We start from the raw sequence: 15200 nt of genomic DNA on the forward strand, positions 1-15200 counted from the left end.
AAACCTTTTTTCTTTTTTTTTTTTTTTTTTTTTTAATTTTATTTGTCAGAGAGAGAGAAAGAGAAAGCACAAGCAGAGGGAGCGTCCGGCAGAGCAGGCAGAGGGAGAAGCAGGCTCCCTGCTGAGTAAGGAGACTCATGCAAGACTTGATCCCATGACCCTGGGATCATGACTTGAGCCAAAGGCAGAAGCTTAACCAACTGAGCCACCCAGGCGTCCCTGTTCCTTTTGTTCTAAGGGGAAAGTTATGATGTGGGTGTTCTAATAAGCCTCTTACAAACATTTAGTAGCATTTGTTAACCTAAAACTGTAACCCCCCAGTTGGAAAAACTGGTTGGAGAAGCAAAGGAATCTATATCAAGATAAGAATTTACAATTTCAGAGCTCTTGAGGCCAATGAACAAACCACAAACCAGTTCTTAGGCCATAAGTTACTGCTATTCTTTCTATCATCTGTCACTGTATTCAGACAGAACATCTCCAGAATATCGTGATAGCTATCAGAAAAAAGTAGGAGAAAAGTTTTGACAATAAAAATGCTGGGAAAGGGACACCTGGGTGGCTCAGTCGGTTAAGCATCTGCCTTTGGCTCAGGTCATGATCCCAGGGTCCTGGGATCGAGCCCGGCATCAGGCTCCCTGCTCAGTGGGGAGTCTGCTTCTCCCTCTTCCCTGCCGCTGCTCCTGCTCTCTTTCTCTCTCTCTCTCGTGCATGTACTCTCTCTAATAAAGAAATAAAATCTTTGGAAAAAAGTGCTGGGAAAGAGGCTTACATACCTGAAGGCCTGAGAGAGAATCCTCAAGACTTGGTACTGTTACTAATAATGATCCTTGTTTCCTTACATTATGGCTGATACATTCCCAGGCTCTGCAACATATTAAAAAACTTGTATTTTAGGTTTTATCAGACACTGAACACTTTTTTTTTTTAAAAGATTTTATTTATTTATTCATTCGACAGAGATAGAGACAGCCAGCGAGAGAGAGAACACAGTCAGGGGGAGTGGGAGAGGAAGAAGCAGGCTCCCAGCGGAGGAGCCTGATGTGGGGCTCAATCCCACAATGCCGGGATCACGCCCTGAGCCGAAGGCAGAAGCTTAACCACTGTGCCACCCAGGCGCCCCGACACTGAACACTTTTTAAAACATGAGATGACAAGAGAAAATGCAGCACAGGCAATACCTAGAAATCCAGATGGACAAAATGTTTGCCTGCAGGAAATAGGATTGCAGCAACATATCAGAAATTGGTAAATTCTTTAGTTCCTGAAGGGGGTGTTGGGAAAATTGTGATGTTACAACACTGAAGAGATTTAGCAAGATGGGGATTTGTGTTACTACGAGATATTATAAAGGCCAAAACTCAGTTTTCAGAACCAATATACAAGTCAAAGCTGGATCAGCAGTTAAAGCCCCTTAAACTCTTTTGACTTTTTTTGGGGGGGGGGAGAGGGAGAGAGGAGAGAAGGAGAGAGGGAGAAAGGGAGAGAGAGAGAGTGTGTGCGAGTGTGGTGGGGGAGAGAATCCCAAGCAGGCTCCAAGCCCAGCACAGAGCCCAACTTGGAGCTTGATCCCATGACCCTGAGATCATGACCTGAGCCAAAACGAAGAGTACTGACTGAGCCACCCAGGAGCCCCTTAATGCCACTTAAACTCTTGATGAAATGTGTTAAAACTGGTTCTGTGGAACGGAGAAGGGCTAAGAGGCAGAGGTGGGGAAGCGTAGTGGAGAAAGGCCATAGAAACCAGGAGCCAAGCAAAGACTAACAATAGAGCACATCATGTAGATTAAAACATCAAGAGTGAAATCATACTTTATTTGGCTGTCAAAAATATTTAATGGAAAGACTTTTGGGCAATATGGCACCTGCGGAGTGGGGCCAGCCAGGTTGAGGGAATGATGAAATGCCATGTGCGTTTTTATATGTGCCACAGGGCAGTGCCTGCCCAGTTCTGACTACTTCAGTTCGGACATGAACTGGCTCTCTATACGGCGCATGAGTGTTGGTAGTACACCCCACCACGGGGGAGCAACGGTCAAGCAAAGCAGAGGTGCACACCCCTTGCAATGGGCAGGTGGGCAACAGTGTCATCTGCATTTCTTTTAAATACAGCAATGGTTATTAGGTTTAGTATTCTGGAGTTTATTAGGCAAAATGATACAAATGTTCTTTTTTCTCAGGCTAGATCGAAAATCATGTAGCAGTGCTTGATAATAGTCACTATGCTAGGGCTAGAGCTATTGTTTTGATGTGGTTCCTTAAAAATGACATATTTTAGAAGTTTAATAAGAATGAAGAAACTGACTAAATTGGCACGGTTGGCCATGACTCTCACACTAGCACTTGCTGTTTCTGGTAAGTTGTCATTCTGGTGGCTGTATCTGTCTCACCTACTCAAAAAACGCACTGAGGCACCTTTTAAACTAACAATTACTCTACAAATCTGGGGTGTTACTCTGTAATAAGACAGGGCTTATTCTGAAGCCTGAGTCTTTCCTGAGTACACATTTTCTATTATTATGTTATATTTCTGTTTTCTCTTATATATTAACTCCTATAGCAATATCATTCCACTTGTCCGAGATTCTAATTAAGAGAAGTCCTTGGAGGCTATATGTGGTGTCATCTTTCTTTTTCACCCAATACAGAATTAACATAGGTCAATGATCAATTTTGTCAGAACAAGTCCAGTGTCAGAACGGTTTACTGTGTCTTCTAAACATTCTCCTGTAAGCTCATTCATGGCTATAATCTATCTATATTTCGAATTCATTGCACTAGACTAATTTAGGAGAAATGACTGAACTAACACACGTGGCTGATACCTATTCACTGAACAATGTAGAGCGTGTGAATGACTGTACCAAGAAAGCATTTAAAACAACCCAAATATTCAGTATTTCTGGTGTCAAGTTCACCAGTGGCTTTCATCATTCTTCTGCAGTCAAAATCTTTCTGTAATGACTCTCCAAAGACTTTATGGTATTTTACTCTTTTATCTTCTTATACAACATAAACCTGGTCGTATTTCATTCTCCAACAATTATGTAATATTTTGGCTACTGGTCATTAACTTAAAAAGGTGAAAAGCTAATCATACTTTGTCCACTGGAAATTAAGCTTAAAGAGGGCTGTGATCAAGACAACTTTGCTCCTGTTGTGTTTCTGGTCTTCAGCCTGTGACCAAAAATTGTTGCCCACTCTAGCTGAGCTTTGATTATATGATTAGCTTTCTTTTGAACTAGTTTCTTTTTAAAATATTTAAGCTGTTAATTTCATGGTGACCTTAACCTATTAGTAATGGGTATGTGCGTGAGCGTGTGTGTGTGTGTGTGTGAGAGAGAGAGAGAAAGAGAGAGAGAGAGACAGAAAGTTGGGGTAGGGGAGAACACAGAAGGTAAAAGGTGGGAGGATAAAGAGGTTTAGCCATTCAGGAATCCACTCTGTATTAACTGTTTATGGTCTATAATTATATGTCTTTTTATTTCTCTGTAGTATAAACCTTATTGATGCACTAATCCAAACATTTGTGTAATTACATTTCGTACATATGGAAAGGAGTTTTCCTGCATCTAGAGTACAAATATGCCATTATGATTAAAAAAAAAAAAAAGTCAGCAATCCTAACTAGCTAGAAAATCAATGTCTCAGACTATGGACCACAAGAATTTTTGTATTAGAGGGACCTATTGGTCCTGATGGGTCACAAAACATCAAATTGTGGCAGAGAAGTCAAAAAAGTGATCATAGATACGCTACTTTTTCCATTCCCTGAATAGTGGAATAGTTTTAGGAACCAATTTTACCACCTTGAAAATATTTTTAAAGTTTGAGAACTAATCACTATTTGGGTTAATATTCTTTTTTTTTTTTTTTTTTTTAAAGATTTTATTTATTTACTTGACAGAGATAGAGACAGCTAGTGAGAGAGGGAACACAAGCAGGGAGAGTGGGAGAGGAAGAAGCAGGCTCACAGCACAGGAGCCTGATGTGGGGCTCGATCCCATAACGCCGGGATGACGCCCTGAGCCGAAGGCAGACGCTTAACCGCGGTGCCACCCAGGCGCCCCTGGGTTAATATTCTTATATCTCATATCACTTATAGAAATTAATTCCCATCATTTTGTGATAGGATAGCATATGACATGTTTTTTCTAAGAAAATAAAACAGAGATAGAAAAAAGTAAGTCTATGGGGTGCCTGGGTGGGTCAGTCATTAAGCATCTGCCTTCAGCTCAGGGCGTGATCCTGGAGTCCTGGGATCGAGCCCCACATCAGGCTCCTCCGCTTGGGAGCCTGCTTCTTCCTCTCCCACTCCTCCTGCCTGTGTTCCCTCTCTCACTGGCTGTCTCTCTCTCTGTCAAATGAATAAATAAAATCTTAAAAAAAAAAAAAAAGAGTAAGCCTAAATGCCCATGGGGAATGGTTATCTTATTGAATTCCTGATTGCTAAGCAAATGCTTGGGTCATGATATAATTTAATATATGCCCCTTCCCATTAGATGTAATATTTTACAAAGTTAGACAATCAAAGTTTATTTTTGTTTTATGCATAATATATTTCCTTATTAATATAATCTTGTTGAGGTTGTTTTAAAAAACAGTTTAACATGAAAATATTCTACTTTACCAATTCCTTTTTTAAAAAAATATATTTATTTAAGCAATCTCTACGTAGACCCAATGTAAGGCTTGTATTCGTGACCCCAAGATCAAGAGTCACATGCTCTATCGACTGAGCCAGCCCTGCTAATCCCTTTTCATACTTTGCTGAATATATTTTAACAGATTTCTTGCTTGAATAAATAACATACCTGGCCTGTTCTGCCTCGTCAAGAAAATATTCGAAGACATTATTCATGATAATAACGTCAGCATTTTGCAGAAGTGAACCCTGGGTACAGATGTCTGCATGAAGCACCTAAAGAAGAATGAGTTCATTTAAGAAAACAAAGATAACCACAGAAGAAATATCTATCAGTTTAATGATATGAGGTTAACCTTAATTAAAATGGGAGAAAGAACAGTATATTTAATAGTATCATCTATGGGAGATATTTAGTATCTAATTAAAAACCATAAACTTGTGAAAATTTGTTTTAGATAGATTTGTTTACGTAGTCATATAATTACAGTCTTTCAATCCCCAGTTCAGAGCTTTCCCCACTATCACTACGTCATTAATTGTAAGAGTCAAAGGCCCTAGATTCAAACTCTGGCTCCATCATCAGCTGAGTTTGTACACTTAGGCAGTCAGTGTCCTCAAAAATAAAATGGAATAATATCTGTCCTGATTCACAGAATCAATGGGATCATATAAAAACTACAAAAGTAATTTATATATTATAAAATGTTAATACAATTTGTTTATGGGCTTTGTCTGACTTTTCTTCTAAAATTTACTTGATTATTTATCCAAAGAAGCAAACAAAACAATTTCTTTAAAAACTATATGCCTCACACCCAAAACAATAAAATAACTAGGAATAAACTTAACCAAAGAGCTGAAAGACCTGTACTTTCAAAAGTATAAAACACTGATTAAAGAAATTGAAGATGACAAAGAAATGGAAAGATATTTCATGCTCATGGATTAGAATAACAAATATTACAAAAATGTCTATACTACCCAAAGCAATGTACAGATTTAATGCAATCCCTATCAAAATACCAACAGCATTTTTCACAAAACTACAACAAACAATCCTAAAATTTGTATGGAACCACAAAAGACCCCAAATAGACAAAGTGATCTTAAAAAAGAAAAACGAAACTGGAGGCATCACAATTCCAGATTTCAAGTTATATTAAAAGCTATAGTCATCAAAGCAGTATGGTACTGGCACAAAAACAGACACATAGATCAATGGGACAGAATAGAAAACTAAGAAATAAACCCACAATTATAGGGTCAATTAATCTTTGACAAAAGAGGCAAGAATATGCAACAGGAAAAAGTCTCTTCAACAAATGGTGTTGGGAAAATTGGTCAGCTACATGCAAAAGAATGAAACTGGACCACTTTCTTACACCATACACGGAAATAAACTCAAAATGGAGTAAAGACCTAAATGTGAGACCTGAAACCATTAAAATCCTAGAAGAGATCACAGACAATATTTCTCTCACACTGCCCACAACAACACCTTTCTAGATAGGTCCCCTGAAACAAGGGAAAGAAAAGCAAAAGTAAGCTATTGGGATTTCATCAAAATAAAACGCTTCTGCACAGCAAAGGTAACAATCAACCAAACTAAAAGACAACCTACTGAATGGGAGAAGAGATTTGCAAATGACATCTCTGATACAGGGTTGGTATCCAAAATATATAAAGAACTTGCATAACTCAACACCAAAAAACCAAATAATCCCTAAAAAATGGGCAGAAGATCTGAGCAGACATTTCTCTAAAGAAGACATCCAGATGGCCAACAGACACATGAGAAGATGCTCAACGTCCCCCATCAGCAGGGAAATGCAAATCAGAACTACAATGAGCTATCACCTCACACCTGTGAGAATGGCTAAAAACAAAAACACAGGAAACAAGTGTTGGTGAGGATGTAGAGAAAAAGGAACCCTCTTGCACTGGTGGTGGGAATGCAAACTAGTGCAGCCATTGTGGAAAACAGTGCGGGGGTTCTTCAAAAAGCTGAAAATAGAATGACCCTATGATCCAGCAATTGCACTACTGGGTATTTATCCCCAGAATACAAAAACACGAATTCAAAGGGATACATGAAGCTTTGTGTTTACTGAAGCATTATTTATAATAGCCAAATTATGGAACCAGCCCAAGTGTCTTCCTTCAAACAAATGAATGGATAAAGATGTGGTATATATCTATATCTCTACCTACCTACCTATATGGGATATTATTGAGCCATAAAAAAAATGAAATCTTGCCATTTGCAATGATGTGGGTAGAGCTATAGAGTATAATGCTAAGTGAAATAAACCAGTCAGAGAAAGACAAATACCATATGATTTCACTCATACGTGGAATTTAAGAAACAAAACAAACAAGCAAAGGAGAGAAACAAACAAACAAAAAAAGTAGAGAGAGACAAACTAAGAAACAGACTCTTTACTATAGAGAACAAACTGATAGTTACCAGAGGGGAGGTGGGTGGGGGGATGGGTGAAAGAGATGATGGGGATTAAGGAGTGCACTGACGATGAGCACTGAGTAATGTAGACAACTGCTGAAGCACTACATTGTACACCTGAAACTAATATAACACTGTATGTCAACTACACAGGAATTAAAATAAAAAACTTAATAATAAGAAATAAAAACTATTTACCTCAAAAAATTAACTTGACCACAATCAACAAGTCTTATAGAACACAGGCAAAATAACAAGAGAAAACATCTGTTTTCTCAAATGCAAAACAAACCACTTTTATTTTAAAAAGAAGAGAAAAAGTTCAACTATTTTGTATTAAAGGATTTCTTTGGTCTTACAAATAAATAGTATTCAGAATGTTGTGGGGTCTGACTCTTAACATATTTTATTCTCTTTTTTAAGTAATAATCAGGTGGGTCTCCAGTCTCTGAAACACACCTTTGACATGTTCCTGAACACACAGAAAATAGTCAATCACTTTAAACTTTCTAAACATGTTGCTGAGATATGAAATAGGCATGCAAATTAACCTACTGATATACCACAATTTCCTCTTTTTCTTTCCCATCTCTGTTCACTCTACCACACCCCACCCCACAGAAAGGGTAAAAAAAGAATCTGGTGGATCAATTAATTATGGCAACCAAAAGAGATCCCAGGGAACCCCCCCCCCAACGGCTTTGGACAAACTGGAATGCTAACAATGCAAAGGCCACATGGCAATCAAAATCAATTTAACCAATTTTTAATGGGCACCTCCTATATACAAGATACTGTGCAGGGAGATTCACCATGACGAATGAGATGCAATATCTACGCTCAAATACATTATATTCTAGTAATGGGATGAAACAGCTATGCTGGTAACTCTAAGTGCCATCAAAGCAATAAGTGAGATATGAATGAAGAAAAATTCCCCTTTAGCCTAGAGGAGAGCGCAGAAAGAATTTAAATCAGTGGGTCTTTCATGTGAAGATAGTGCATAAGACACATGGCACGTACTCTTGTTCTTTCCTGAAACCCCATTATAATCACAGCATAGGGTTTTTTAGAAAAGAAGATGTATACCCACAAGGATGGGGGGAATGGGAAAGGAAGTAACAGAGATAAAATTGTGTAAGTTAGGAAAAAAAGAGGAACTAGTAAGGAATTTAGGAGACCAGAAAAATCTGATTTCTAAGCTAGACAGCAAAGACCCAGACCTGATGTATACACAGAATCTCAAAAAGGCTCACAACTGATGGCACCAGGTATCTCTGGGTGAAGGAGTAGGGACAAATGCTAAAAATAAGGAAATTGGGTTGAAAGTCAGTTTGAGAAGTACCCAGACCCCTATATGACTACTCATACCCCAGCAAAAGAATAGAGGCTTATTCTCTGGTAAGGGTAAAACAAAAGGTGTCTGGGTCGGGGGACACCAGGACCAGTTCAAAGAAAGGCTAATGTACTGCAAACAAGGGAAGTAAGTCAGACAGGATGCTGTGAATCCCTTACGTTATTTCACTTCTTTTCCTCTACCATTCAGTCCCCAGGATGTTGTTTGCCACTCAATAAGGAGACTGGAAAGGTTTTTCTCTGGCAATCAGACCAGCCCAAGAGGAAAGATCTGAAGATACGTCATCAGATATTCCCCAACTAATTCACCAGCCAAACAAGATCACTGGACAGTGAAGCCTGCAGTGCTCAGAACCCCCCACTTCAGTGCTGGGAACTTGCGCCAGCATTTTTGTTGCTCACTCTTAAGTCTGAACGGACAACCAGGGGTTCCTAGACTTCTGAGGAAAGTCCTGTAACAAAAGACCAAACAAGAACAAAAACAAAACAAAGAGCAGAGCCTGAGACTTAAAGGCTACCTAGATTTCAAGATACGGTAAAAATTTATAACCCTAGAATTCTTTTCTGTTTATCTTAGGGCCTCTCAAACACAACAATTGTCTTTACCATGGAGGAAGGAAATTGTTAAGGTTGCCAATAAAATGGTATAAAAACAGCTTTCTGTCACTGGGTTACTAATAGCCACTGAAGCCACAAAGTATGTGGGGTGTGCATTCATCCACATATACTCTGTTGAAAAGCAAGGGGTAAAAATCTTTTAACATGTAAATAAATGCGTTTTACATACCTTTATCATCTTCTTTAAAAAAAAAAAAACAAGGTACTTGGATCTCCAGTTATTTATTAAAAGATTTATTTATTTTAGAGAGAGAAAACATGTGTGTGGGAGGGGGAGGGCAGAGTGAGAGGGAGAGAGAGAATCCCACGCAGACTCCCTGCTGAGCACTGAGCCCCACGCAAGGATCATCCCACGACCCTGAGACTGAGACCCAAACCAAAATCAAGAGTTGGATGCTCAACCAACTAAGCCGCCCTGGCACCCCTTGGTTGTCCATTTATAAACTAGGATTCTTAAGAGGTCAATTTTTAAATCTTAACTTTCAATTAGACCGACATTCCGGTTATGTGATTCTTATTATGCAAGAACAATGTTTCTGTTCACTAAATACCGAATAGTGAGAAAACCCCACGAATTTATTACTGGACAATAAATTTGCTTTAATCATTTGCCTCTCTATTTCGAAGACAAGAGAGAGACAGAGAGAAAAAAGAAAGTTTGGAAGGAGAAAAAAAAAAACCATTTCCTTCAACAAAAAAGGGGAGGACTAGATCCTTAATCGTGCCAAGATGTCTTTCAACACCTTAACGCCAGAGAGCCCTAAGTGCTCAATATCCCTCTGCATTGCTGTTAGAAGTGTAGGATCGTCAGTGAAAGGATAAGAATTATTGTATTGACCAAAAAACTTCCTTTCCCCTTTCCGGTTATTTTTCCCCTTACATATAGGAAAAGAGAAAAGTTCTGTTATGGCCCAACCCAGGGCATCATTCCCCCTGCACTGCCAATGCGTGGCATCCACAACTCCTCCTGGAAACTCAGAAAAAGAAGGTAGAGAATTGAGAGCATTACTTAACCTTTTTGCTTACTTTCAACATAAGAGTTTCATCAAGTACACTTTTGACCTACATCTAGAGATCCAAAAATGCCGCTACCAAAACTGTACTATAGTAGAGATGAAGGAAATTAAGAAAAATTCTACTTTCTAATAAATTGGGGAGGAAGAGAAATTGGAGTAGAAGGTAATTTTAATTATATTCAACTTTATTGTTTTAAAGTACTAAGTCAACTCAATCTGTTTCTACACAACAACCAAGAATAGATTCAAAAAGATTCTCCAACTCTAATCCAGAAGAAGCTTGGCTAAATAATGCTATAAAATAGATAACAGAATATATATTTAAAAGGGTACCTTTAGTACAGCATAGGGAACACAGTCAATGATACTGTAATAGCGTTGTATGGACAAATGGTAGCTACACTCGTGGTGAGCATTGCGTAATGTATAGACTTGTCAAATCACCATGTTGTACACCTGAAACTAATGTAACGTTGTGTCTCAACTGTACTTCATTAGTAAAGAAATACATAAATAAAAGGGTACCTTTATTCTGTCAGTGAACTGGTATTTTTTTATGACCATTTCCTGCAATTGGCAAAAATCTCCATTCAATTCTACTCCAAACAGCTGCAATGCTGAACTGTAAAGATAACCCTGAAAACATGAAGACACATTATGATGCAAATGAATGAACTGTTGAGTTCATTTCTATATAAAATTTAAAAAACCACACTTTAAGAAAACAGAATTCAATAAAGTAAAAATAAAATGAAAAATAATAACATGTAATGTATGTAATACTTACAACTTCAAGAACTTAAAAGACTCTTACTGATCAAGACCTTGATTGTAGTTTATTAATTTCCATTATTTAAAAGTAATTATATTTTGAAAGACTGATTTCTTACTTTCCTGATAAAACTGCATCCAATAAAGTTGGAAGTGAGAAAAGTAATCGCATACAGATTCTCTAATACCCTATTTCTGTAATTTCTTGAGAAATTACAGCAGGGGAAAGCAAGAAAGGAGTTAACCCGTGGGAAATATAATGGAAAATCATGCACAGTCTGACACTAGAGAAAGGTGGCCAGAGATATGTCCTGTTTGGCTTAGGGAAGTCAGTCTGGTGTCTGCAATCTGCCAAAGATAACTGGCCAATTATTAACAAGGATAGTCAAGAATTGACTCGATATTATTATGTATCCACTTTTAGTTGCAGAAACAAAACAATAATATGGAAGGAAAGGTCAAATCACATTCTGAATTATCACTTTACATCAAGTGACACCCACATGTGAACCAAATTTGCATTTACAGCTCATGATAGATTTTTTGTGTATGTTCAGCAGAGCCTAAGTAGGTATTCAAAAAATTTTTTGTTGACTGAATCAGTAACCATTTTAATATGGAGAAAAAGGAGAATATGTTTAAATTTATTAACGCTGCCACATACTTGCATAGCTGCATGTCTTTCGGCTATATACTTTCTAACAAATCAAAAAACGGATAAGAGTGGAGCAAATATGGTAAATAATCATAATCTCTAAGGTTCTCCCAAAAAAACCAATTGACAAACTGTATTTTCTATTATGGATATCTTTCCTAATTACAGAATAAAAGCCTTAACACTGAAAAAGAAATGAAGCACTAAAGAGTTAAGTGTTTCTGTGTAGAGCAGGCAACGGATACCGGGAACTGAGAGTTTCTGGCATGGGCCTCTACTGCTGTTGGCCACATGTCTTAACAAGTCTGCTAATGACAACCAGAAACCACATTTAAGCTTTTTGATAAAACCATTTAAGAACGTTACAAATACTCATGATTTGAATTTTTTTAAAAAGCCACATTGAAGTGATATTTCAGACACAAATGTCTACATTCAAACTTGAATCACAGAAAATTGGAGCAAGATGTGTCCTTGGATATCATTTAGTTAGCTTATTTACAGGTAAGGAACGTGAAGCCAGGAGTGTTAAGCAACTCTGTTATGGCCATATGCAATTTCCTAGGTCAAGTAAATTTTATAAAAGCTTTTATAAGAGTTCTTACCAAAGCTCAGTACGCTATTTAATACAGCACAAAGAAAATGGAGTTAGAAGGTCAAGAGTGACTGACAAGATAGCAAAGTGTTATGAGGTCAACTGCTTCTGCTTTGTTGATACTCCTTCATTTCTGTCACAGAGACAAACCAGTAAAGGAAATCAGAGTTGGCCTTTGAAATTCCAAATTCAATATGTTATTTTAACCTTATTATCCTGTTACTCTAATAAATGAAGCCAAGCTGTCACCTTGCATGGTGGCAGGCAAAACTGTTGCTAGCAGGAGGAGAAAGTATTTCCCAAATGTTGACTATGTCCACAAGCTGGACTTTACCCCATAAAGGACTGTGCCAAGCCTGGAGCCAACGTCAACCAAGACCTTTCCCGACAGATCAGGGAGTACATGATGATAAATGAACTTCAATTCCATGAGGGAGAAGGAATGAGAAATAAATCCTGGAGAATTAGAAAAGAAAAAACATCAAATTGTGCTTTGGTATTTAACATTCTATTCTGTATTTCTAATACTTTTAAACATATTTATAAAGTGTATTTCATATTTTTCTCTTCTAAATCAATGAAAGCTATTCAGAGATTATTTAGAAAAAATTAATGTGATAATTTTGCACTCATTCACTCTGAGCTATATGAGAGAAGAATAACTATGAAGTCTCTGACATTTATTTTTATTTTTAAAGATTTATTTATTTCAGAGAGAGCGAGCATAAGCAGGGGGCGGGAGGGGGCAGAGGGAGAGGGAGAGAAAATCCCAAGCAGCCTCCGCACTGAGCACAGAGCCCGATACGGGGGTCAATCCCATGACCCTGACCTGGGCTGAAACAAGAATCGGACACCTAACCGACTGCAACACCCAGGTGCCCCAAAGTTTCTGACATTTAAAAGGCCTCTAGGGAATAGCTACCCAGAAACCTGTCCTTATCCCTATGCCCCTCACTTCCTTCTTGCTGTTGCTTAGAAGGTCCTTGGTTTTTCCCTTCTTTTCCCTATGACTGTTATTCTATGGGATGCTTCCTAACTCCCATATTATCTGGCTTTCCCACCTTACCCCAGAGCAACCACAGAATAGCCCCATACTACTGCATAGAATATAGACTACCAAATGAATGACCATCTCTGGAGTTGAGCAATGTGGCAGCCCTGACCAACCTAAAATGTGTTCTGGAGTGCAGGAAAGGGTGGTATGAAAGGAAGTGAAGATATGCCCATAAATTATTCTTATTTCCCTTAGTTTAATTACTACAATTTTTAAATTGTTACAAGCTTCCTAGCCCATCTTCTGCCTCCATTGTTTCTGTAATCAAATATCTGGGAGAGTATGAGTGATTTTTTAAAGACTTTCTATATTATGTCCTACATAATATAATGGTCAGGAAGGGGGGAAACTTTGGCCATAACTAAAAGATGGTGGCAAAGAAAATGGAAGCAGGCAGGCTAATCCCTTGGAAGAAAATAAAGGGTGTGACTGGGGGATGGGGGTGGGCTTTGACCACCATAGACTTTTCTGCCTAGAATCCTCATCCTCACTGTCACATTAGTGCTTCTGCCTTAGGTTACAGAGTCATCATTAGTGTCTTATAGCTAGTCAAGCCCCTTGTCATATAAGGAAGGAGAGTTCCACAGATGATAGCTTTTTCAGATTCATTGTGGTTATATGGGCTGGCCTGCACCCCCAGTCACTATTTACCACCTGATTTCTATGGGAAATGCATCCTAATCTTCAAATTTTTATTTGTCAAACATATTTCTTCTTTAAACTTCTGTAAATCAGGGGCACCTGGGTGGCTCAGTTGGTTGAGCGTCCAACTCTTGATTTTGGCTCAGGTCAGGATCTCAGGGTCGTGGGATTGAGGCCCAAGTAAGGCTCTTCCCTCAGGGAGGAGTCTGCTGGAGATTGTCTCTCTCCCTCTCCCTCTGCCCCTCACCCCCTAAAATAAATGAATAAATCCTAAAAAAAAACCCACCCCTTCTGTAAATCAGATCTGATACGGTATTAGAGTTATAATTCACTTTTTAGTTTTCCTTCTATCATTCTTGTCTAAGTCCTTTTAAATTCTGTGAATTTCAACCACCTCAAATGGAAAATATAAGTACTATCTACAAATAGAATCTTAAACAAGTAAATCAGCAAAGTTTAATTCCCAATTAAAATATCGATACAATATATTTGTATTAGTAGCATATTACAAACTTCGCAGTAGTTAACTTTTGACGATATTATCTAAAGATCAGTAACATGAATACAAGACTACTTACCTGGAGAGGTAGGCCACTATAAGCAATAACGCTGTATCTAAGTGACCAGGAATACTGAAATACGGTGTCTAAAGTAACAGCCTAGACAATCATATCCAATTTGAACAAAGAAAAAAAATATATATATACACATATAGATATTAAAGACTTATTTATTTATTTATTTGAGAGAGAGAGCATGCACATGCATGAGTGGTGGGGAGGTCCAGAGGGAGAAGGAGAGAGAATCTCACGCAGACTCCCTGCTGGAGTGCAGAGCCTGACGCAGGGCTCGATCCCACAACCCTGAGACCATGACCTGAGCTGAAATCAAGAGTCTGACACTCAAACGACTGAGGCACCCAGGAGCCCCTTAACAAAGAACACATTAACAGAAGAGTTAACATATTAGCAGCATGGAGTCAGTCTAGTTTCCCATTTGGAACGCAGGTGCTGCATCTGAGGGGTGGAGATGCAGGAGATCTTTTGTCACTAGAGTTGTCCTCTGTTACGGACTGGAGATGTTCTAGGAAGTCAATTCAAGGCCTGAATAAGCTCTTTCTCAAGATTATCTCTGTCCTCTGAATCCAAACCCATCCAACAATATCTGATTACTGACTTCTCGAGTAGATGCTTTTAGTGGGACATTCCAGGCCCTTTGCAGTTATATTTCTCATTGTAAGTGAATCAGCATTATGGTTTATCTATGAATCCCTTTGACGCATGGAAAGGACAAGCTGGTTTCCCTGTACTCAGTCACTTGTGATTCGTTTCTGGACCTGAAAAGTCACCTCTGATTACACAGTTTCTGTGAAAAGCAGAGGTAC

At 38.4% G+C, this 15200-nt stretch overlaps 1 protein-coding gene across 2 annotated transcripts in view; it reads right to left on the bottom strand.

Annotated features, from left to right (window-relative positions):
• The window catches only part of LOC100469181, a 33885-nt gene that overhangs the window by 1907 nt on the left and 16778 nt on the right, over nucleotides 1-15200 (bottom strand). Inside the window, exons 4-7 of one of the 2 annotated variants that reach the window (XM_002922825.4) lie at nucleotides 12455-12576; nucleotides 10625-10735; nucleotides 4815-4921; nucleotides 777-867 (exon numbers count right to left, since the gene is read on the bottom strand). In XM_002922825.4, coding sequence (XP_002922871.1) covers nucleotides 777-867; nucleotides 4815-4921; nucleotides 10625-10735; nucleotides 12455-12576 — 431 coding nt within the window. The remainder of the gene's footprint in view (nucleotides 1-776; nucleotides 868-4814; nucleotides 4922-10624; nucleotides 10736-12454; nucleotides 12577-15200) is intronic. The other variant, XM_011229385.3, reaches the window with a different exon arrangement.

The sequence above is a fragment of the Ailuropoda melanoleuca genome, chromosome 20, assembly GCF_002007445.2.
Source record: "Ailuropoda melanoleuca isolate Jingjing chromosome 20, ASM200744v2, whole genome shotgun sequence".
Lineage (NCBI taxonomy): Eukaryota > Metazoa > Chordata > Mammalia > Carnivora > Ursidae > Ailuropoda > Ailuropoda melanoleuca.